This window comes from Clarias gariepinus, chromosome 11 (genome assembly GCF_024256425.1).
Source record: "Clarias gariepinus isolate MV-2021 ecotype Netherlands chromosome 11, CGAR_prim_01v2, whole genome shotgun sequence".
NCBI classification, from domain to species: Eukaryota; Metazoa; Chordata; class Actinopteri; order Siluriformes; family Clariidae; genus Clarias; species Clarias gariepinus.
In genome coordinates, this window is record NC_071110.1 from 5,427,696 (window position 1) to 5,453,706 (window position 26,011).

A 26,011-nucleotide genomic window follows, 5' to 3' on the forward strand; every position below is an offset into this window, starting at 1 on the left:
TTTTTTTACCTTATTTAATTTTTTTCATTTGTTTTACTTAGGTCTGTTTTGATGTATTTATCTTGTGTTTAATGTTTCGCATTTTTCTTTAAATCTTTTTGCTTTTTTGACTTCTTTTGTAATTTACTTTAGTTTACCTATTTAATATATTTTTGATTTTTATTTTAAATTGCATCCGATTTTTTTTTTTTAACATTTTACTTTCGCATTTTGATGCAAAAGCACTTTCCCCCCCTTTTTTCCTTTTTTTTTTACCTTGTAACTGTTTACTTATGGTTTTGTTTTTACTTTTTTTTTCTTAACATCTACTTTTGTTAGACGAATTTAATGTTTTTTTGGTTGAACAGTTTTTACTGTAAATAGATGTTTTTGTATTTTTCTTTTATCTTTCTTTAGTATTTTACTTTGCATTTGCGTTTATCTTTTTATTTAAATTGTGTTACTAACATTTCTAGTTGACAATTTTGTTTAATTTTTACTCTTTTTTTTCACTTTAACATTCACTTTTGTTGCCCTATTTAATTGCATTTTCTTTACTTTTTTTATTTTACATTATATTTTGCTTTTTGCTTTTCCTTTAACATTTTTTATTATTATTTTAATGATTATAATTTTGAATGGTATTAGGATTTGGAGAAGCAAATTGTGAAGTTTATTATGTAAATCAGATATACATGTGGAATGTGTGTTCCTTATGCAATGGGTGAGAAAATGTCTACCTTATTCTACCTTATTACTTCCAACACATTGTAATAAATGTATAGTACAAAGGTCGATTTAAAATCTGGAGGTTAAACTAAAGAAATGTGAACAAATGTTTTACTAAAAATACAATTTGAAAACTTGGTTGTTTAACAACCTGGGCAGCGACCTCATTTCCCCTCTCGTCTGTTCCAGCCACTCAGAGTTCAGCATCACCGGTATAATAATCACTGGCCTGATCACCTGCACCTGTTTCTCACTGGTTCAGGTCTCACTGGTTTGGCTTCTTTTCTATGTTAGTTTGCACTTAATTTGACTTTTTTTATTTACATTTTATAAGTTTTTTTTGTGGACCTTTTAAAAACTTTTTTAACTTATAGTTACAGTTACAGCTAGTTTTAAGAAGGGGGGGGGGGTGCAGAAGAAGACCTTGTTTATTAGGACCTTGTTTATCATCATCGCTAACTAAATGTTCAGGGTCTCAGTCAACTAAAATGAAAAGTAAATACTGTACTACATTTGTAAGAAAATATTTAAGAAGATAGAATAAACTTTCACCTGGATTGATGTAGCTGAGGATAATTAACTGTCAGAGCCCAAATACCTACAGTACACCCACATCGCCTCATGTCTAGTGCTCTAAATTTCTATATCTAGATTTGGATTTAATCCTAGTCTCAGCTCTTGGTTGCTTCACAGCCCTTAATCAACTACTTCTTATGATTACTACTAAATAAGCCATTCCTTACACAGTCTAGCTAACAGGTGATGTTACATGTAATTAAACTGTAAACTTTATTAACAACGCTACAGTCAGACATTTACACGTATTAGGCAAAATAATGGACAAGGACCTGCATTATGTCAACAGCATTTTCTAGATAATTTAATCGTAAATGAGATAATATCGCATTGTTCTAATCTAATACAGCGCATGAGATTAGATAAGCCTGTAATTTGCAAAAATCATTCGCAATATTTATACTTGTGTATTTTCACAGGACATACAGTAAAAATATGCATTCAGAGAATAAGTGGTCTTTGCACGAATCGGCTCGTGTTACAGGATTTCTGAACACAAAGTTTTTACCCGTCAAACTGAAGGAAATAAGGCCGGTATGTGGTTTCCTGCATGTTTTAGCAGAGGTCAAGAGAGTTTGTTAACACTCGACTTTGTCAGTCTGAACATTTCCAGCTCCGTTTGCCAAACAGGGCACCGTTCAGATGGTTTTGATCCAACTCAAACTTATAATTACATCTCCATACTGAATGAATAAGTTCTTAGAAAACAAAAGCATGTGCAAAGCTTAACCCGGAAAAGTAAAGAAATAAATAAATAAAGCATGTGTAATGGTCTGTAATGTATAAGTGCAGCAAAGCAATAAGGTTTGGAGCATGAATTAACTATTAAGCTTTATACATCGTTTTGCATCACTGAAAAAAAAAAATCTTAGATAAGATTACAAAACTGGTTTGGTGTCCAAAGATGAGATAGAAAGCGTGTTTACCTTTTACATTTTCTGCACAACTATTCTAAATGCTCTCTCGCTTTGTTTGTGAAAGATTCCTATCTTAGTGTTAAGAGTTGTCCCAATAACCCGCAAACCTTCTGAGGAACCTTTTCCTAATTATGAAATAGTAAATAAGAAGTGTACTCCATTAAACGGCACAGTGGTGTAGTGGTTAGCACTGTTGCCTTAACCCTCCAGGGTCCGGGTTCCATTCCTGTCTCTGTGTGCATGAGGTTTGCATGATCTCCCCGTCCTTAGTGGGTTTCTTCCGGGTTTCCTCTCACAGTCCAAAGATATACAAAGTAGACTAATTCCCAAATTGGCTGTAGTGTGTGTATGTGTGTGTGCCCTATGCCCTGTCCAGGGCTTACCCCGCCTTGTGCCCTAAGTCTCCTCGGATAGGCTCCAGGTCCCTGCGACCCTGAATACAGGAGAAAGTGGTATAGACGATAATTGATTGAGTGAGTGTATTTATTGCTATAGTTTGCTATATATTGTACATTATTTAAAATAATATGTTGTTCTTGATCAAAACTCCCCATATATCTAAAGTTAAAAAAGGAAAAAGGCCATGCTATGTAACTGATCTGCGCTAGACATTAGCTGGTTTTTGCTCATCACCTCCAGTAGCAATCTACAGCATGGAGACGAGTGCAGTGACACTCATGGCTTTAAAGTTGACGATCTAGAAGCTGATAAGTTGGAGCAGGGTTTAAAGACCTATTCAAGGTGCTGCTAGAATTGATCTCTTTAGGTAGAGATGAAGGATTAGTTTCCATACCACTTTGCTTTTACACATCAGAAATTATTGGCTTTTGTCTGGAAGTTTCAGTAGACCTTTTTACAGAATGATGTTCAAAATCAACATTTATAACTGGTAATGGTGTTAAAATGATTACAGTTAACGTCACATGCACGGACAGCATTTACAATATACTGTAATGTAGGCTTTAAATTGTTCTTTATGGAGGATGGTTCTAGATCTTTAACCAAGGTTTTAAACTTTGTTATCTCAGTAAAGAACAGAACAACGATTTCAAAACCAGAACAAAAAAGGGTTGTGGTGTGGGACCTCCATGGATCAGACTTGTTTGTCCAGCGCATCCCAGATTCAATCAATCGAATCAGGATTCATGGAGCCTTGTGCATGGCGGGCTTTGGTGCACTGGGTTATGTTTGGGTGCCCATGATCTGGTCACCAGTTTGATAGTGTATAGTTAGTGGGATTAATGTTGTTTAGTTCACCTGGTGGTGGTATTGACGTTACTGTTGATTGATGTAAAACTTGTATAAAATCTATGATTTTATTTTCACTCCTACTCTATCAGATTATCACTTCTTAACAGCAGCACAACAGATAAATGCAACACCTTCAACTGAGCCATTTCTTTTATCATGTTGACATTCTCATCAAGTGTGCACTAACAGTAGCTGTGAATTTGGTGTTGCCTTTGCTGCAACAGACTCATCACTGTGTTTCTTATCTCCGAGCTTAACTCGCACGATATCTACACAATAGTGTCCATCTCACCATGTCACGGCTTGTCCAACCCACACAGACATGAAGCACTTCCCTCATGAGCTTTAGTGCCAGAGCTCGCAAGTCACAAAAAGTCAAACATGCCGTCAGAACCATGTCTGAATCATCTCTTTTTAACCCTTTCCATGGGAGTGGCCCGCTTGGTGGGGGATCTTAAATTATCCATTGCACTCATATGTTCCACTTCCTGGACATGACTGTTCATGGGCAGTACCGTATGTCCGACAGGGTGGGACAACAGTAGATATGATGTAATAAACCAACCTGCCCAAAACAAGATGTAATGGATGTTTTTTGAAAACCATTTTTTTATATCCAACAGTTTTTGTGCCACTTTTGACGCACAATACCAGCCTAATCTGGCGAAAAGAATGCTTCCTTGTTTTCATTCTTAGGGAGGGTTGAAACAGTGCCCACTTAGCAACATGATCAGGGATCAGACTGTGACCTCAGCCAAGCTTTTCAGAGTGCAGCATGTCCTGTGTTCAAGCGTAGATTGAACAAACTCACACTTGGACGCAATAATCCTGGCAAACAAAAGTGTATTCTCGATATCAAAATATTAATGGAGTAGTTCATCATCAGAAATTAAAAACAGGAATGAATAATATTTTTTCATAATGTTGAATGTTTGAAAGAATTTGAGTGCAAAAGTTTGCACACCCTTACTTGACTTTTAGTGTGAACTTTTCTTTTACTTTCTTTTTTCTTATTATCTATACATCCATCTAGGAACCTCTGTAGTCCAACAAGGGGCCATGGAGGCCAACAGTGACCATTTGAGGCCAATGGTGATCATTGTATTTATTCCCATTTGTACTACCATGGTAGGAACATTCACACACAATTTTGGGAATGCCAATTAGCCTAATCTGCATGCCTTTGGACTGTGGGAGGAAACCCTCCAAGAACATGGGGAGAACATGCAAACTCCTTGCACACAGACCTGAGGCACAAGGCGACAGTGCTAACCAGTAAACCACCATACTACCTTTTTTTACCATCACAAGTAAAAAAAAAACAGCAACAACTGAACACAATGGAAATTATAATAAATGTTTGCCTGATTTCCATTTCTCAAATACCAGTGGAGAAGGTGATAAACATCTATATATTCTTCATTTGGGCGGCACGGTGGTGTAGTGGTTAGCACGGTCAACTTGCATCTCCAGGGTCCGGATTCGATTCCTGGCCATGTTTAATCCCCATCTCTGTGTGCATGGAGTTTGCATGTTCTCCCCGTGCTTTTCCTCCGGGTTCTCTGGTTTCCTCCCACAGTCCAAAGACATGTAGGTTAGGTTAATTGGCGTTCCCAAATTGCCTGTAGTGTACTGTATGAATGAGTGTGTAAGTGTGTGTATGTGTGTGCCCTGCAATGGATTGGCACCCTGTGCAGGGTGTACCACCAGGTACGGGGGCCAGGGGTAGTTCAGTGGTTAAAGCATTGGACTACGGTTCGGAAGACCCCAGGTTCAAACCCCACAACCACCAAGTTGCCACTGTTGGGCCCTTGAGCAAGGATAAAAATGTAAGTCGCTCTGGATAAGAGTGTCTGCCAAATGCCTAAATGTAAATGTACCCTGCGTTGTGCCCCCGTGTCCCTGAAAACAGGAATATAGATGATGAGTGATATTGTTAATTTTTATGCACAAAGAGCTATTTACATTCTAGAGGATGTCAGAAGGGGGTAAACTTTTGAGCAGTTGTTAAACATACAGTAACTGCTGACTTCAACTCAATGAATGTCTTTTAAAAGAAAAATACTCTTAACTGGACATTTAATTTTTTTTATTTTGGTTTGTAAATGGAAGTATTTTATTGGAAAAAAAACATTGGGGGAGTACAAACTTTTGCATTCAATTACTGTATATACAGTACATATAGAGTGAATGAATTTGAAGAAGAGAAATAAAGAGGAAATGGTTGTGCACTTTTATACAGTAGTAGCACTTTTGTCCACTTACAGTAGCACTCTTATGTGTAACCCTTTAAAAAACTAACTAACTAAATACATACGTACAGACGAGGGGCGTTTCAGTCAAACCGTAACTTGTGATGAAATGATTGCATAAAACCAGTTGACATTTAAATAAGCCTCCAAGCAGAGTACAGAGACTCTTACTGTAGCTGCAGTGAAACATTTGAATGGTGCAAACATTTTAAAGAAGGTTGTACATCCGTGAATTATGATCCTGGCCTGAGGTGGCTCAGAGCCCACTGCAGTCGCTCTGGTGAACATTCAGAGAGTGGAACGCCCTCTTTAAAAAAAAAAAAAAAACATCCTGGTTTGATCATCAAAGTCGTTCTTTCTTTTTTGCACGACTTCCAACTGTGCACCAAAACCAGTTTACAGGAACTTGCTGGGAGTTACTACCACATCAGTCCAGACCAACTCATTTTCACAAGTTTGAAAGGAGTTCCTGGGGGGTCAGCACTACAGACGTGAAGCAGGCAGTCGGAACAGCACTAGATAATCAAGTGCATTAGTGTAGTAGGGAATTATATAAAGAAATAAAAGAGTTTTCATGAAATTTGACTTGAACACCACTAATGAATAAATTAATAGTCAATGTTTTCTCATTAAATGTACTACTATACTTTTTTAACTACTACGACTACTTCTAATAATAATAATAATAATATATTTTGACTAAAAACATTACAAAACTTCTCAAACTGAATCATTGGAGTTAAATTTGCATCATTAACCATGACGTTCCAGTTAACAGAAATCTGGAGTACTTCTCTATTCAGAAGGTCATGATGTTTGCAAAACTCCGGAGGTCTGCTTTTGTTTCTACATCTTTCATTTTTATTTATTTTTTTTCGTTCCCTGGGGAAATGAGACGTATCCTGAGATACGTGCAGCTCGGACGTGCTCCGCATCTGCTTCTCATCAAGTCTGACTGCAGGAAACAATGGGAAGGAGAGATCAGCTTTCCAGTCCCTCCCTCGCCGAGGTGCTGCCCAAAAAAAAACTCGGGGGAATATTCTGCACACACACACACACATACTGTACACACTCTGTTGCTGTTCTGATTTTATTTCTCATATTCTCGTATAGTATAAAGACTCACTTTTAGGACGTCCTTATGTACAGGCTTATCAGAGCCGTTCAAAATCACAATCATAACCTTAAACTGATACCATGTGAACGTCTTTGACTTTCTGGATTACTTTCGTCTTTCTTTTCGCTGGGTGAAATGGCTTTTGATGCAACACCCTGCATCTGACGTACTTACAGCAAAGGCCCTTAATTACAAACACATGTTGAACTGAATCATGTAGTTAAAGATCTACAAGCAGTGTCATGTTATTCAGGGTGTGCATGACACATTATCAAAAGCTGACATTAAATACAGCCAGAGAGGCTGCTTTGTGGAAAATGAAGCAATACATATGACAATTTCCTCCTGACTGTACACCAGCGGTTCCTCTAAACTGTCTCTTGCTGCAGTGGTTAAAGTTTGATTGTTGCAAAATAAGGGTTTAAATCACTTTGTGGTCTGGGTTTGCTGCAACGGCACACTGTCACGGCGTCTCAAAAGAGCTTTTGTCTCTGAAAGTTCATTAGCACATTTATATGCTCTTGCTTTCCTGTTTAGTTATTACCCTTTTGTGAATAACAAGGAAAAACAAATTATACTGTATATAGCTGATCATTTGAGTGATGAGTTGGCTTGCATTTTTATTTCTTAAACCCTTAAACGTCTTAATAACATTTTTGGTATAGCACATTTTGATTCATGATATCATATTCTTATTAAAGAAATGTATTGTACTGAATTGAACCTGACTTACCCTGCTTTACCATTTGGTTGAGGTATGCGATGCGGAAAAATATCCAGTAAAGGTTGCTTTGTCTTTAAATTGAGTGTAATTTTTTTCTTTCTTTTTTTTTTTCTTTACTTTTGCACAAACACAACTTTTTTTCTTAATTTATTTTCAAATGTATTAATACTTCTACTATGATTTGACCTCTCAACCATTTGGAAGAGGCCCATACAGAGGCCTGTTGAAAAAAAAGGTAACACCTAAAGAGAAAAAAAAAAAAACTTTAGTAAGATTTAACAAAGCAAAATGTTTAACATTTTTGATAAATAATTAGATTTAGTCATTTTAAAAACATTTTTTGGTATAGATAGATAGATAGATGGTAGATAGATAGATAGATAGATAGATAGATAGATAGATAGATAGATAGATAGATAGATAGATAGATAGATTTTGCAAATGTGTGTTTGAAATGTGAGAGTTTCAGTATATATTTTGGTGCGTACCGTATTTTAATGATCCCATAGACAATTTCGAGTTGCAAGCTGATTAGTACCAGCTACAATAGTGTATTTTTAGAGATACTAAAGCATGTTTACGCTTCATCAGGTTAATGAATGTTTTTTTTAGGTTAAAAAAGACTTCAGGGGTGTGTAATGTCACGTATTCGGACAAAATCAAAGTTAGGCAGAACTGTTACTGCCACTTTTAAGTTTTTATATCTTTTTTGTATGTAGTTTGTGTTTTTTTTTTTTGTTGTTGCTTTTTTTCCTCCGCATTATCTCCTACAAGATAAAGTCCATGTTTGAATAGCGGGGCGGGTGATCCTGCAGCAACAAAAAGTTAAGTAAAGAGCTATCATATCTCTCTTACAGTTACACATATCAAGAAACAAACTTGAATATGTCTGACGTGAGAAAACACCCCAGCTCTTAGCCAAACCCTGGACCACAACTGCTGACCGCTCGATGTGCACACTTTATCAGAAAAGAATAATGAATAGCCATTTTTGTGCATGTGTGGATTAGTGTATGATTTAAGCCTAGTACAGTAAGTTTTTGTGCATGACTAAAACACGGAAGTGCACAATACACTTATTTCTTATTTACTGTAACTCTATGTGTGGAAAGAGTCCATCCCCAAAAACCAAGCTGGTTTGCTTGATGAGGCTGATGCTTTAAATTTATACAGATTTTCTTCATTTCCTTTTTAAAATGTAAAATCTTCATTTCCCCCCAAGATTCCATGTCATATTAATTTACTACATAACTATTCAGCGTGCTGAGCTTCAGCACCACCTTGTGCTTGTGTAGATAACATGAACAAAGCTAAGCAGTGAGGCTTGTGTGGGAAAAATATATGATTTTTAAGAATTTTATTTGTGTTTCACATTTATTTAAATTTTCCTATGATGAGGCATCTCAACCATTTGGAAGAGGCCCATACTGAGGCCTTTTTATTAAATTATTGCTAATTAATTGGATTTAATTCATCTCCATTTGTTATAATTGAAATGGAAAACTACTGCCTGACTAGTTAGCTTGCTATTTCCGTATGAAGTCAACAGTTGTAGTTCTTTTGTAGTTCTTTTAATCAATCACCCGATCACAGACAAGGAGAAAATTATTTTCCTGAGATTTAAACCTTTTACTATGCTAATGGCTGTTTAAAAAAAAAAAAAAAAAAAAAAAACTTTGAATCAAATCAAAGTGGATCAAAAATTGACGGCAATTTATGTGTTTTTCGTATTTATTTGCAAATGTATTCATACTTTTACTATAAAGGGACATCTCAACCATTTGGAAGAAGTCATACGAATGCCTTTTTATTTATATATTTATTTATTTTAAGGTTGCAAAGATAAAACTATTCTTTACTAAGATTTACCTAAGAAAAATGTTTTACATTATTGCTAATTAAATATAAGGCTTTTTAGTACTAGTTACAACAAGAGCCTGTGTATTTTCAGATTAACATTATTCAGGTGGTCAAAATAACAATCGCTTGAAGTTCTTTTCACAATTAAATAATTACAATCGCAGACAATTAGGAAATGATCTTCCTGAGATTTAGGTCTTTCATCATGCTAATGCCTGTTTTTAAATAAAAAAAACATCTTTGTGTACTACTTCATGTGCAATGTCAGGATTTAAACCAAATTAAAGTAATTTAGAAATTGCACAATTTTCTCCATGTTTAAGTTCTTGTTTATATATAGTTCATGTTTAGCGATGTATATAATGTGTTTCACATTTATTTGCAAATGTATTAATAATTTTACTATGAAGGGACATCTCAACCATTTGAAAGAGATCCATACTGAGGACTTTTTATTATTATTATAATTTATTTTAAGGTAACAAAGATAAAACTACTGTTTAGTAAGATTTACAAAAGCAAAATGTTTTACATTATTGTTAATTAAGTATGAAGTCATTAGCTTTTTTGTAGTTTTTAAATAAACATTATTCAGGGTTTTTTTTAATAATTATTAAATCATTACAATCGTAGACAATAAGGAAATTATCTTTCTAAGATTTAAACCTTTCACCATGCTTTAAATAAATACTTTATTTGTAATGTAAGCTATCATACCAAATCAAAGTAATGCAGGAATTATACGTTACGCCACAGTTAAGTTCTTATATTGTACATGTTTAGTTGTTTTTATTTCAGTGTTTATTAAACTATTTTCCCTCCTCCAAGATAATAAAGTCTTACTTTAATTAGTGTGGATGTGGGAACATGAGAAACATGCAGCAACGAAACGTAAGATGAAAAACTACAAAATCATATCTTTCTCACAGTTACACATATCAAGAAACAGACTCAAATATGTGCTGAGCTTTAGCACCACCTTGTGTTTGTGTAGATAACATGAGCAAAGCTAAGCAGTGAGGCATGTGTGCGGAAAGTAATTGATATTTAGAAATTTGTTCATCAGTTTACATCCTAAAGTCCTAAAGCGAAGGTAATAAACTATTAAATAGATTAGACTGAAGATTACATTAACTGTGTGAAACATCTGTATTTCAATTCTGAGTGCTTAAGTTCAGAATTGAAAACAAAGATTAACAAATGTTCTTGACTTAAATCTTAATAACGTGTTAGGTATTACAGTTGGAGCATAAGTAATATTTTACTTTAATATTGCAAACATCTGTATTTAGTGGATTCTACTGTTTCATTAACTTTTGTTTTAAAAAATAAAATTATTAACAAGGCTTTTTACAGTAAATCAATGTGTGTTATGAGGAACAAAGCAATGGTAACAAAAATCAAATATGAAACTTGTAAACAAGAACCATTTTTCAAAAAAGCATAATAAATACGAAAAATGTATTTGTTTAAAAATACAGTTAATAAATTAAACTGACAAAAAATCTACAAAGTATGAAAAATAAAGTTAAAGTACAAAATCTTAAATGTACATATAAATAAATTTAACTTCAAGAATAAAATTTTAAATGATGATTTTTAAAATCAATCCTTAATAGAATGTTAATAGGATTTAAAAAAAATGTGAAAATCATTATTTAAATAAAACATTTTAAATACAATAAAGAAAATAATATATAACACGGTAGGTTTCCAAAAGAAATAAAAACAAACAATTAATTATTATTTACATTTTATTTTAATTCAATGTTCAAAATGCACATTGATGAGCTGGTGTTTAAATTTCATCATAAGTTTATTAGGTTCAATCATTAGGTCTCTTTAAAGTAAAACTGAACACCAGTGTCTTTTATCTAATTGATATTTCAGTAAAGGAAATGTGCAGGCTCTTTATGATAGAAAAAAAAAATCCCTGAGCACAGGAAACCCGTGATATTTTCTTCCACTTGGAAAAATGAGTGTGGACTTCCTTCCTTATGAAGTGGCTTTACAATGGACATGAAACTGAAAAAGTCTGAAACTGAAGTGAACTTTAACCACAAGTTAAAGCAGGATGAACTCACCGTGTGCTACAGTCATGGATTTTACGCCTCGTGCTAAAAACGATCTCTTTTAGTTTTATAGAAACAATCAGAGGAATGTTCAAGGACACTTTTAAGACACACGATGCTAAAAAATCTTCTCAGTGGATGTTTCTTTGGAATCCTGACCTTTTTGTCACATTTCCAAGGTACTGTAAGATTCATACACTTCTGCTGCTCTGTTTCTTTTATGCGGTTGTTGTTTGGTAACAAAAAAATGTGTTAGTTTTTATTTTAAAATGTATGAGCTCCTTTTTGGGGAATAATTTTGTGTTTTTTTTAAGAGACATCAACTTTTTACGATCACAGATATGAGGAACTACTGTACCATTTTTTTTCTCTTAAAAAAGAGAGTAGTAAATAAGGAATAAAAACCGGGCGGGTTTGAGCTATTACATGACTTAGTGAAAGGATAGTATAATTAACCAGGGATTCCGATAACTGTACATCTTAAAGTGTTTAGCGCAAGTGTTAGTTAGATCCTGCTCTCATTTCAATTCCCTCAGTAGCCTTCATTTACTTTCTCTTTCTTTTTCTCTTTCTTTCAAAATGAGACCAAAATTACAGCTTCTTATATTAAGAAAGAACAAAGCACTGACTGCTTACTCTACGTACATGCGTGAGAATTCAACAGGGCTGTTTTATATAATGGATTAAAAAAAATCCCTGCTATACAGACTTCCTTTGATTTACTGCACATTTAATTCATTCTCTTTCAGTGTGTGTGAGCGAGTGTTTACCCGCAGTGGTAGCCTCCCGAAGAACTCTGTACAAACCTGAAGGTGGTAGCGTGTCTGTGTATTGTGATGTCCAGCACTGTGCACAGAACTGGACAGGAGGATGGGGGATTAGCCAAGGACATTTTGCTTTGCTCGACCCATCTCCACGTGTCCAACTTTCCAACATCAGCGTCTCACACACCACCACACGCCTCGTCCTCGAAATCCACAACCTCAACCAATCGGATTCTGGGCCGTACCATTGCAACATCAAATGGAAAGAGAGCAACAGTCAGGGTCATGTCACGCTGATCAATGTGACTGCAAGTAGCTCCAATCAATTCAGTATGTATCATATGTATCTCTTTTAATTTTGCTTATACAGTGTATACGCACATATACAAGGGAGAGTCAAAAATGATCTGCACTCTGCTTATATATCAGTGCTGTGCAGGTGTGAACGTGTAACATCAGTAATCTGAGGGTGTACCTGGTGCCGAAACAACAGCTTAAACAGAAGTGTTTGGGTATCTCCAAACTAAATTCAGAGCGATACTATAAGGAAGGTGAGCATTTTTTAAAGAGAATCATTACTGATGAGGAGACGCGGATTCATCACTATGAGCCTGAGAATAAACGGCAGAGGAAACGGAACGGAAACATCCTCAATCGCCAACCGACAGAATGTTCAAAAGTCGACCATCAGCTGGGAAATTCATTAACGCTTACAGGTTTTTGGGATTCTCAAGGGCCAGTATTGAAACATTATCATTTAATAGGTTTTACAATCAACAATGCTCGTTACAGTGAGACATTAATTGAACAGCTGAAGCCTTAAACCGATATCCTTGCATGACGATGCACGTTCACACACTTCCGCCCACACTGTCGACACAACCTTCGTTTTGAGGTGTTGAAGTATCCTCCCTATAGTCCTGATCTCACTTCATAAGACTTTCACCTGTTTGGTCCACCGAAAGCAGCCCTATGAGAATGAAGATTCAGAGTTCTGATAAAGAAGTGAAGACAGCTGTGAATTATTAAAACATTTTTTAATAAGGGGATATAGACCGTTGTTGACAAATGGACAAATGTATTGAAAATTATCTTTGTCTTTTCTAAAAGTTAATTTAAATAAATTCTACAGCCAGAGTGTGGATAATTCTTGCCTCATATACAATTTATCAATAACATATAAAACCTGTATTATGTTTGTTTTAGTGTTCAGGAATTCATATTATTATTATTATTATTATTATTATTATTATTATTAATAATAATAATAATAATAATAATAATAATAATCTGATGACAAAAGGACAATTATATATGCATGTATTACTTATGTTATGTTTATATATACTGTATAAACAATATTAAATTAAAAAAATAACTTCAGTTGAATGAAATGAATTCTCCCAAAGCCTACTGTAACTTGTATCTTCTCTTGTTTCAGCAGTAGATCCTGCGTCCACAGGGAGGACCCTCTCTCACAGGCTGATGGTTTGTGCTGCAGCTAGTCTGTGTTTTCTTCTGGCTCTCGCTCTGGCCTTGTGTTTCTCCTATCAGTGCCGGCCTGCGCCTCCCGTCCCTCCACCACGCTCCCGAAACAACTGTGAGATCTTAACCTCACTCTTAGTACTGTTCTCATCCTGCCAGAGTGTAAAGATGGACATACTGTACTGTATATTCTCTCCACATATTCTGTCTGGACATTATGTTCAGTGAGGTGCCTCGGGTCATGTCACTGACGTTTGTTTTTTCTTCCTGTCTGTAGCCACAGCTCGAGTTAAACCAAATGTGGATGTAAGTACAGTTTCTCCTACTCTGTATCAGTTCATGTTCTTCTTCATGTTCAACTTTCTGAAACTGAAATTTCTTCATTATTTGCTGTTGCTGAAGCTATGAGGCGACATACAGAAGTAGATCATAGATATTTGTTTTACTTAAATATTTTCTATGGATATCTGCATTCAGAATGTTGATACTGTAGATGGATGGATGGATAGACAGACAGACATATACCTTATTAATACCAAAGGGAAATTGTCACTCAGGCCGATGGTTTGGTTTTAATACTGTATACAGTGTTGCCAACTTTACATCTTGGAGTAAAAAGAGGGTGGCAAAATAATATGCGAAAGGAAGTTAAGTGAGCATCACTATATATTTGACTGCACAGTTTAACAAGTGTATATTTGTTTTTGTATATTTTATATATTTATTTCTGTTTTAATTTTGTGACTTGATTCTGAGCTTGGGCAATACAAGCGTCCATATTTATCATGCCATAAAAAAACATCCTTTGAAACTTGTCTCACACACACACCCTCAGGACCAATGGCTGATCCACTTTGGTGAAATCTTCTACCAAAAAATGTACAATATCTTGATTTTCCTCTTTTTTTTATGTGTTTCTGCATGGTTCAAGTGTTCTCGCTGCCCTCATACTGTACATTCTCTAAGCTTTTAAGCTCAAGTGAAAAAACCTAAGAAGGAAATGTCATATCTTGTGTGGATTTACCAAATTTGGAAAATTACAGAGCTAATAATAGAAACTATAATATAATAATATAAACTGTTGAGGCACTAAACCTTGAGGACTGATTATTTGTGCAGGTGGTGTATGCAGTGTTGGATCGTCCAAGACAGCAGAGAACAGCTCAACAAAACACGCCAACCACGGGCGTCATTTACTCCACACTGAGCTTCTCCCAAGCTTAATCCTCTCAGGAAGACAACTGGTGGTCTAAATGCTTTTGAAATAATTTCATGCTCAGGTTAACACAGCTATTCGTATATACAATTGACCAGAATATATATATATTTTTTTTACAAAAAAAAAAACTAAATCTGAATTAAGAATTAAATAGCAGTGTGGTATACTGTAAATATAGTTTTTTTTTTTTTTTTTTCATTTTAAGTTCCCTTACAAATCAGTCGAAAACATGGTTATGATCAGATGTGTATTATAAAATGTTAAACTGATTAAAATGTGAAACTGTAAAAAGAACTCAATACAATGTAAAAATAATAAAGTTTGAAAACACAAAGTTAATATTTTTCTGTATATATATATTTTTAAACATTAGTACTATAAATCATTTTAATATGGAGTGTTACATACCATAATTATTATGATGCACCAATTCAAAAATGTCCACCGTTTCAATCTATAAAAAATAGAGCCCGTAATATTTGTCAGAGAGGCTGATGGTAACCGTTATAGTGATGCTACTACTGTACTGTAGCACCATGCGTCAATATGAGATAGGATTCGTTTTTAGACTAGAAAACTTTTCCATGTTTGCTATCATGTCTTTTGTCATAATTCAGTCTTTGCCACTCTTTCATAAAACATGTCTTCTTTCAAGTAAGCTGTGAATCTCTCTAGCTATTTCATTTCCTCATGGTTACTTAAATGACTAGCTGGATATTTACTGTAGCTTTTATATCTTATATACAGTTCATCCTGAATAATTTAAATATCATGAAAAAGTTCATTTTGTTTTATAATCTAATTTTAAAAGGGAACATTGTATATTTATATTCTTTAATGTAAAATAAACGATTTTAAACCTTTTTTGTTTGTTTAAATTTTGATTATGGTTGACAGCTTATGAAAAAAAATCAAGTTTCTTAAAATATTATAACATTTCCTAAGATGAATAAAAAACAAATAATTTATACACTCAATACTTGGATGGGGGTCCTCTAACATTAACATTTATGGCATTTAGCAGATATAAATAAGAAATAAAAAAATAAGGTTGCTGATGAGTTACGTTTGTTACGTGAACAACCAATTTAGGTTCTTTGCAGCCCTTCTTGTGTTGCAGTAAAACGTTTGTTCCAATTTAATTGAATTTAATATGAAGTGGTGGCTCGAGACTTTTGCACAGCACTATCAATGTTTTTTTTTTTTTGGGGGGGTGTTTCAGTATTATGGACTATTTTATGTAAATGAATGTAATGTAATTTTACATAATACTGTAAAATCACAGGCAAGTCTGTGTTACTGTAGTTCCAGGTTGGGGTTATTACAGTATGTGGCTATTATTAAATGGCGCTCTGTGTCATAGTTTTTGTGTTTTGTATCTGGACCTTTATTTTGACGGGTCCTTTTGGACTTCATTTCCCAGTATGCATTACACCTTGGCTTTTGTCATTGTATTTATATAATTCTACTTTCTGTCTATAAGTTTGGTTATAAATAGTCGTGTCTTAGGCTTTTGTTTTGGCTTCTTTATTATCGTAATTAAAGGGACGACACATTTGACACAAAATACAACATTTTATTTTATAATAAATTCTCAATAGCACAGTACATAACCAAATATACATATACAGGAATAATCTTTAAATTATCTGCAGTTATTGACATCTCAGTTTACTCTGCAATTATAATTTACAGACATTGAAAGAAGGTTTAGAAGCAATAAATTATGTCAGTATCAAACTAAAACTCCTGAGCAGTAGCAGTGCTACTCCAAACACACACATTCTCTGTCCAAACACTCCAGTACACACTCTGCTCCGGGACGGGTACACGCCATGTGCTTTAATCTCTCACTACAGGTAAAGCGTTCCAGTGTCTAGAACCACACTGTACGTAGATTCTTTTACTCACAACCCATCCTTTAGTTTTAGCTTCTCACACACGTCAGAAAGTGCTGTTTTGCTTGCTCGTTCTAGAAATAAAAATCTAAATCGCACATTCACGAGTCACAATTTCTATTATTCTTTTTTTTTAAACTTATGAACTAAGTACCAGAGTGCTGGAAATATATGTTTTGGCATATGTACAATTCAAGTTAAGGGGATAAAAATAAATAAAAAATAAGAATATTTTCCTTTACAAGAGAAAAAAATAAGGCATATTATTGAGGTGGGATGTTTTCTAGGTATATTCAGGCTTAAAAATCACACACTCCTCCCTTACTCAAACACACTACCTGTTAGAGGTTGATAGTGGCTAGCAAACTAGCATAGCAAGCTAAATTTAAATATTAGTTCATTTGTTAGATAGCCAACTTTGACCTCGTTAGCTTCTGTAATCATTTAAATAGCTATTTGTGTCTAAGATTAGCATAGAAAGCTTTGTTAGTTCTCTATGTTGTTTTCGCAACCTAGCATACAGTATGCATTATATTAAGCTTTTCTAAACTAATATTAACCTCTGACTGGTGAGCTTTTTTTTAGTAAGCCAGCTAACATTACCACCTAGCTAACTAACTTTAAGCAGCTACTGTTACCTAATATTAGCTAGCTAACTAAGTGCTAAATAATTTATCTACAGTTTACCAACATTAACCTCTGACCTGTGTAGCTAATTTCTTGCCAGTTAGCTAGTTTAGCTACTGTTAGCTACCATTAGTTGAATAATCAACTGGATTTCAGCATAATAGCTCTAATCCCTGCTGAAAAATCCAAATTAGCCAGACTTGCTTGATCTTTCAGCAGAGATTAATAAACCAATAATACAGTGGTACCTCGGCATATAAAGACCTTGCTGCACAAATTTTCAACTTAAGAACAAAAATCCTCAGCATTTGCTGAGCCTCAGCATACGTAGCATAGTTGGTATCCGATTGAATGAACTGTGCCAAACTGAACGCCGGCTAAGTAAGTGCGTTAGTCTGGGTGCCATTGAGAAATCGTTTGCGTCAGTGGAAAGCCAAGCAAAGCGAGTTTACTTTTTTTAATTTTTTTTTTGCATTTTGTGCAAGATTTATTGAAGACATAGTACCATGGGTCCAAGAATGTTAGCAAGGACGGTTGCAAGAAGAAAAGTGGGCCACTTTCATTTTGGTTCTTGCGGTGCCAAGAAGAATCATAAATTAAGGTTAAGTGAGGTTTAACATCTATTTATTTTATATTTTACTTCATTTACATGTCTTTTATAAATGTCTTTTCTAATTTGATTGTTTTTGATTGCAAAAATATGATTCAAGTGTTGGAAATAGGTAATATTTTTGGACGGCAGAAACAGATTATCTGCATTTATATTTTTCCTATTTTTAAGAAATTACCTCCAAAACAGATTAAATTTGTATGCCAAGGTACCAATGTACAAGTTGGCTAACTTAGCTAAGATTGGCTATCCAGCAAAAAAAAAAAAAAGGATTCTTCAAAATGTATTTAAGATAATTTAAGATTTCATATTGACACTTAAGCGGTAGAAGAATAACCATATATTCTTGCATCTTTGTTTACGCTGTTGTACAGTTGTACATTTTATTTTTTTTAAATCTGTCGTTAGAACTGCAGGATTAAGAGATTGGGTCCACTGCAATTTAAATAGTTGTGTTAGCTATTTAAATATATTAGGTTCTGTGTATAATAACCTACAGACCAAACAATTCACATTTGATTCTAATATTATATTAAACTAAGGTAAATTAATAGTATACACAACTACAAACATGGGTTAAAGAAAAGGAGATATTATATATCTTAGGCTTATATTTGGGGGAAATGTGCTTGCACTGGCTGATTTTGAATGCTACGACTACCATTTAGCCATTTCACTCAATTTTTGACCTCAACATCTGAGAGAATTATCGTACAAGAATATAACTTAGCAATCAGTTATTGTTGTCCCAGCATAATAAAGAAGGAAAAGACACAGTGGCTCAGGGATTAGGCTGCTTATTTTGTTAATTAAAAACAAATATTCATATATTTTTGCACTTCAGTTTGCATTGGCTAAGTCAGTATCAGTAATATGGCTAATAATCAAGGAATCATTGAAATCTGTATAAACATTTGGCCGAAATGACATTTTCAGTGTCATATATAAATATGAGGGGTGTTTAAGTCAACATGGACCTTGTGATGAAATTACTCATTGTTCATGATCATTCAGCAATACCACTTGCACATTACAGGAAATTGGCTGGGGTTTCGCCACATCTACTGTACAATCCTGACCTCAATCCAAGCCATTTCCACATGTTTAGGCCGTTAAAAGGAGTTCCTGGGAGGCCAGTGTTTTAGATGTGAAACTGGCAGTCCAATCATGGTGCTGGCATACTAAAACACTCTACCTTGATAATATCCAAGCATTAGAAAAAACACTGGGATGCATTATGCAAAGTGCATTGGTGTAGGAGGGGATTATTTTTACTCTCATAACTTTGTTCTGTTATTCTGCACAATCAAAAGTCCTGGTTTGACTTAACACCCCTTATATCTCTTTTACAAACCATTAGTCATTGCGTAATATTTTTGGTTTGGTCACATAAAGGAACTGTAAAAATTTAACTGTAAAACATTACAGGACATTAAAGCTGAAAGTCAATAAAGTTGGACATTGAAAATATTACATGTGGTGGTCAGGGAAAACTTACTTGGAAAACAGCCCTCTTTTTTCAATTCAATTCAATTTGTATAGAACTTACATTATAGAAATTACATTGTTGCAAAGCAGCTTCACAGAAGTAAAAATTCTAAAGATAAATTGTAAATTGTAGACCAGTCAGTTCCAACCGAGCAATCTGATTGGACAAGAAGCATTCCATGAGTGGTGATAATGGACGGTACTGTACCACCACTGGGATGTTTAATTATATTCATCACGCCACATCACAGGTGTTCTAATAACCATTAATTACACTAAATGCCGGTTGCAGCATGGGTGAAAGTAGGTCATCCTACTTAGCATGTGACTGTACTGTACACACTCGAGGTCAGGCTGTATTGATGGATATAGGATGGCAGTGATGCGGTTGAAGGCATTACAGCTGTGATATATTCAGCGATACAGCACTCCGTCTTGTGTGACATTGTTTAAATATATACATTTTTAGCTGTACCATTTTGTCCCTAATGCACAAGCCGGAGGTGAAAAATTTTAATGCAAAAAAAAATAAAAACATTTTGAGATGATAAGGTAAAACTTATCTATTATTTTTACATCTGTCAGTTTCTGCCAATGGCATGCATTGACACGACTACTTCAAGAAACAAGAATAGACTTTTTAATTTTTTTTTTTTTTTTTTTTACAAAAAAAAGCCCTTAAATATTAAGTTTTATATATATATATTCACTTTCAAAATGTAGGCTTTTTTCCTGCAAACATCATGTTTGGTAAGAAATCTCAAAATCTTTGCCAGCCAAAGGAATGTCACACTTTTATCAAGTTTTAGGATAGACATGTCCCATTTCATGAGGACGTAATGCATAATACATTTATTTTGTTATCTGATATTTATTGGTAAAACGTTCATGATGCCAGATCTTTTTTTTTTTTTTACTTTTCATTTAGGTGGAAAGCATGTTTTATAAATGTTCTTTAAACATTTTGCACATTTTTAGAGCTACTGTTTATGTAGTATAATAATGATACTAATAGTATAATAATAAATTTATCGTGTAAAGGTTTTCCCAGGCCACCACATGCACATTTTTGGCCAGCAGGTAATGTCTATACACCACAGACAGTGCTTTTAAAAAAAAATAATAATAATAATAAATAAAGGAAATAAAAAAGAGTAACTATATTTGCATTATGGCTTGCAATAGTCTCAGTGGTATCTTTGCTGTATTTTTGTGTATCTTATGTTTTGTAATCACATTTAAGTCACAAATTGCAATTGAAATTTTAAAAGTATGAAGCCACGGTCATCAGACGGTATACAACACATATCGCATGCGACTCCTCAAATGATAATTTATCAAAAACAAAAATAAAATGGCAACATTGATTTTTGTTATTCTGCATTTTTTTTTTGTCAGCTACTGTACTTGCATGATAAGCAACTCTGACCATAAAGTGAACCTATGTAGCCTTCTCTTCTGTTAAGACTTGCTTTGGCATCTTGGCGTTACCTCCACAGCGTGTGTGTTTGTGTGCAGTTTAGAAAGGTGTGTGTTGGAGAGCAGTAATGAAGGTGGTTGTGTTGCGTACAACAAATGGTCCCTTCTTGCTTTGATAGGCGGTCTCTTGGCTCCATTTAAGCTACACTGCCTAGAAAAGAGAAGATAGCAATATAAAAATTAATAAATAAAAAGACAATGACAAAGCAAAACTAAAACTGCACCCTGATTCTTGTTCACGTTACCAGTCTGTAAATCTATTTTTTTTTACCCTAATGTGACACAGACTAGATACAGTAATAATACAGAAAATATGTGTGCCAAAAAAGCTACTTCTAAAGTTTATGCAACATCAAAGTGACCAATTTTGCTCCCATAAAAAAATATTTGATTTTGAAAACTTGAAAAGTTGATAACTTGATCCGCTTTAGAGAGATGATTTTATATGTGTCCCAAAAATGGCCATTTTTAATGTTATACTGTCTCACAAATAATGATCATTCGAAATGCAAATATAAAATAAAATGCGAGTATTCATAATAAAATTAGTGTAAGCTTTAAGAAGCATATGACCTGTCAAGTGTTGCGTAAAGCATTCCCCTTTTTTCGTAAAAGCTTCAAAAACAAAATATGTGTAGTGTCCGTAACCATGTAAAATTTATGTCGCAATATCTCAATTTTGAATTTTAGAATAATACACTTTTTCAGGATTTTGTCTTTTCAGGTGAAAAACTAAATCTAAATTTTCATTGGAATGACAGTTAAGATCATTAAAAGACTTACACTTTAAAAGATTCCGAACACTACGAACATAAAATGGCATAAAATTTGTATTTAGCAAATGTTTTTTTTAATTAAATTTTTATCTAATTCAAATATAAATGTGTATGCATATTTACAGAAAATGAAGCATGGATTGGGAGATAAGAAACATTAAGTACTATGAAAAATGGTGTTATAAAATCCTGTCTAAAAGTTTACTGTTTTACCTACAGTGGATGAGACACTTTTTAGCACCAATACCATGATTTGGTCAAGTATATTTTTCGAGGAGTCTGAGTAATTATACCTACAAAGTGACCTTATAGTGTAGTAGATTTCTAACGTAGAAGAATAACAAACTGGCATGAACAAACGTCAAAGCCATATAAACGCTGAACCTTACCTGCTCATTCTCTGTAGTCGCTCTCATCTCTCTAAAATGCCCCTGAAACACAGAGAATACAGAAAGCAGCTACTGTATACATCTCCTTTAATCAAAGTCACCAGTAGACATCCATCAGCCCTCACCGGCTGCTTTACTCACTTTTTTAAGTCATGTGGCTCAGCTTGTCAAAAATGAAACTTCAGGTTTGACTTGGGTGAAATTTGACTTTTCCCGTCTGAGAAAGAAAAAGAGAACTAGATCTTAGCAGATCAACAGCAGTGTTGCAGTGCTGCTTTCTTTTACCTTGTGTTGTATCACAATTATGCCGTATTTGGTAAAGGTGCTGTGGTCATTTATTGTGTACATACATACAGTAACAATGCTGTGCATAACTGTGATATGTAGTTGTGTAACTGTGTGTGTTTATTTCGTTGCTGTACTGTGTTGTGAAACTGTGCTGTGATGTTTTAGAAGTTCCAGTGTTATTTTGTTGCTACGCTGTGTTTGTCATCCTTAAGTTTGCTTTTAATGCTAAGACGGTGGTTTGCTTTTTAGGACACCGAGAGTTTTTACCGGGCTGCATTTTCTTTTAAATGCACATTGCTTATGAATTGATTGGCATTAAAAAAAATTTATTGGACATAAATATTCATTAAAGATTGAAAGGCCGTCATAAAGAATGTAGTGAATGAGGCTTGTGATTCTTGTTGTTTGTGTTTGTGTTTGTGTTTTGTTTGGTAATTGTGTACTGTTTTGTAAGTGTGTTTTGTTCATTACACGTACAGTACTATTTGGTAATTTTGTGGAAATTTTGTGTTTGATAATTCTGTTGCGTTTGGTAACTGTGTAATATTGTTTGTTAATTCTGCTGTGTTTGGAAATTTTACAGTATTGTATGGAAATTGTGCTTTGTTTAGTAACTACGTAGTATTGTTTGGTAATTCTGTTGTACTTAGTAAATATACATTGTTTGGTAAAAAAAAAAATAAAACTTCTTCCCAACTGTGTTTGACTGGTGGCGCTCAGTTAGTAACCTAGCACTTTTTGTAAGCTGCTCTGGATCAGAGCGTCTGTCAAATGCCTCCATGTAAATGTAAATGTCTACATGTAATGCTGTTTTCTAACTCTAATGTGATGTCTTGGAACAGTGCCTTGCTGTTCTGATTTCCAACACAATTGCTTATTGCCGTGTTTTGTGTTCTGCAAATGACTGTGGAAGTGGGTTTAGTGTTCTGACCATGTCAAGCTCCTCCAGGCCTTCTCCCTCTCCAGCTGTGCTGCTAAAGCTGCTGGTGCTAGAGGACGAGCGGGAGATGTTGCCTCGGCTGCTGCACTCCTTCAGCTTCACAAACGGCCTGCAACACAGCAAAGCCACACGGGAAGGGAAGTTAGTTAATAGACGCAAATTAGTCATTATTTAGAGGAACTGAAAATATTCATACAATTTTTGGTCATACAGAAAACCGAAATATATATATATATATATAGTACTGCTGACCTTTCCTTGCTTGGACAGATCTCTGGTGAGCTTGGATTGGATGAAGTCTCCGACCTTACTTCCTGTGAGTGTGGAAATACATCTGCTGACTTCTGATCACTGTGAAAAAATAAAGAAGGATCATTTCCTAAGCAGATTGTTGCAAAACATGTACTTTAAATACGTTCGCTTTTGTTGTCTGCTGATTGCTGTATTGAATTAATATTGGGTTTCTTTGCTACAGCATAATTTTTTAATTATAATAATCCTCAGAAGTATTATGCATCGGAGTGTTTGTAACCTGCGGGGTGAATGTCTCTCAGTAGGACTTTCTGTGCTCGAGTGTAGCCTGGGAAACAAGCCTGAGCGCCGCTTTACTGGACTCTTCATTGGAGACTTGGCTGACAACACTGGGGGCTAGACACACACACACACACACACACACACACACACACACACAGGGCAGATATTAGATCTAAGACAGAATAATAAATTAAAGTACAGCTTAATTTCATTCTTTTCGTCAGATGTAACTATTTTATACTGATATATAATTATCCTTTTATTGAATTACATTAAGTTTATTCAAAGAGCCAATATTTGCAGTGTTGACCCTTCTTCTTCATGACCTCTGTCATTCTCCCTGGCCTGCTGTCAGTCAAAATCCTGGTCACATCCTGACTGTTAGCAGCCTATTATTGCATAATAATTGCTTAGAGTTTGTCAGAATTTGTCCGCCAGTCTCTTGAGGATTGACCACAAGTTCTCAACGTGATTATGGTCTGGGGGTTTCCTGGACATGGACCCAAAATTTCGATGATTTGTTCCCTTACACTTTTCCCTTATGGCAAAGTGCTCCATCGTGCTGGTTAAGGCATTGTTTCTCACAAAGCTTTTTCTTGGATGGTTGGTTGAAGTTGCTCTCGAAGGATGTTTTTGTAACATCTTTATTCATGCAAGCAACCCCACACATGAATGGCTTCAGGATGCTTTACTGTTGGCATGACACAGGACGGATGGTAGCTCTCACCTTCATACATTTCAAGAAGAAGCCACTTTTCTCCAGGAAAAACATCAGGGAGAGACAGATTCTGCGAAAGACATCTTTCCGATTGTTTGGGGCATCCAGAAAAAAAAGTCTTGTCCGGAGAAGAAAAGATGAGTGCCAACATCCATCTGATTTACCAAACCTTACCTTTGTCATATTTGGTACTGTAGATGCCCTTATCCAAAGCAACTTATAGAAATAAAAAGTAAGAAAGTAAAAAGGTATTTCCTCTTACCGTAAAGGTACTCTTGGTGCACTCAGCACTGCTCTGCGGTAGACCTCCTCCACTCATACTGGATGGTACACCACCTCCTGCGGCTTTGTGCTTGTGAGAACTCACCATCGTCTCCATGGAGTGACTCCTCACCCTCATGGCCCTCTGAGAGAGGAGAGAGATAGAGAGAGAAATAGAAGGAGGGGTGGAGAATAGTATGAACTATGGTAGTACATAAGACAAAAATACATATGAAATTAGTCATGTCTCTTCTCCTGAGGGATGAAATAGAAATGTAAGGATCAGAATCTTTCTGCACAGAAACAGTCCTAATGCTGGATTCAAGTAGTTGCCAGGATCATGATTTTGAGTTGTTGAAAAAGATTCACATAATAATATAATTAATAGCAGCTTTAAGACAAAAAAGAGTCAAAGCATCGATGTAATAATTGATGTAATACCTTTTTTTTTGCATAGAAAGGCAAATTCTTGAAATAATACCTCATAATATTGAGATGATAAATAAAATTTTAATGCACGTCAGATTTGTTTTTATGAATAAGCCATAAACTTAATAATAAAAAAAAGTCAAAATCCACTATGTTAAAATTAAAATTCATTTTAACACAACTTTTATGTGTTAAGTTATGATGCTAATAAATCTGAATTCTGATACAGGAACCCTAACCCTAACCTCCCTAAACCCCAGGATAAAGGATCAGGCTCAACCCCACCCTAACCCTAACAATTCAGAATTTTTTGGATAACCCAACTTATGCAGTTTTTATTTCCATTTTTCATTTCATATTAGGTGTTCTAAAGTTGCTTGTAGTGAATTAGATATCCCCAAGAATGCAGGCTCTTGTCCAGAAGTTGTAATACACACCTTTATGCCAACACACACACACACACACACACACACACACACACACACACACACCTTTGCTTTCAGCAAGAAAGAATACTAGCTACCCATTTGGTGTAGCTCTTATCAGAACACTGCAGAACCTTTGAGTCATTGCTAAAATGTTTTATTTTCTTGGACTTTGTTATTTTATCCTACGGGTCACCATGTGGG

The 26,011-nt window shown here is 34.8% G+C and overlaps 2 protein-coding genes across 7 annotated transcripts in view; one reads left to right on the forward strand and one right to left on the reverse strand.

Annotated features, from left to right (window-relative positions):
- The first annotated feature begins 11,408 nt into the window (after positions 1-11,408).
- si:dkey-52l18.4 (uncharacterized protein LOC560708 homolog) lies at positions 11,409-15,041 on the forward strand. Of its 2 annotated transcripts, none has more exons than XM_053507047.1 (5): positions 11,409-11,656; positions 12,227-12,571; positions 13,683-13,841; positions 14,004-14,032; positions 14,846-15,041. In XM_053507047.1, the coding sequence occupies exons 1-5, from the start codon at positions 11,593-11,595 to the stop codon at positions 14,948-14,950; spliced, it is 702 nt and encodes a 233-aa protein (XP_053363022.1). In that variant the 5' UTR covers positions 11,409-11,592; the 3' UTR covers positions 14,951-15,041. The 2 variants fall into 2 exon arrangements, with proteins under 2 accessions (XP_053363022.1, XP_053363023.1); XM_053507048.1 differs by having other exon boundaries at positions 11,410-11,656; positions 13,686-13,841.
- Positions 15,042-18,913: 3,872 nt separating this feature from the next.
- rap1gap2a (RAP1 GTPase activating protein 2a) overlaps positions 18,914-26,011 on the reverse strand; it is a 142,246-nt gene continuing 135,148 nt past the window's right edge. For all 5 annotated transcript variants that reach the window (XM_053507036.1, XM_053507035.1, XM_053507034.1 and 2 more), the window contains 7 exons: positions 24,955-25,098; positions 23,973-24,088; positions 23,693-23,791; positions 23,432-23,549; positions 22,354-22,429; positions 22,213-22,254; positions 18,914-21,198 (listed from right to left, as the gene is read on the reverse strand). In XM_053507036.1, coding sequence (XP_053363011.1) covers positions 22,394-22,429; positions 23,432-23,549; positions 23,693-23,791; positions 23,973-24,088; positions 24,955-25,098 — 513 coding nt within the window. In that variant the 3' untranslated portion in view covers positions 18,914-21,198; positions 22,213-22,254; positions 22,354-22,393. The remainder of the gene's footprint in view (positions 21,199-22,212; positions 22,255-22,353; positions 22,430-23,431; positions 23,550-23,692; positions 23,792-23,972; positions 24,089-24,954; positions 25,099-26,011) is intronic.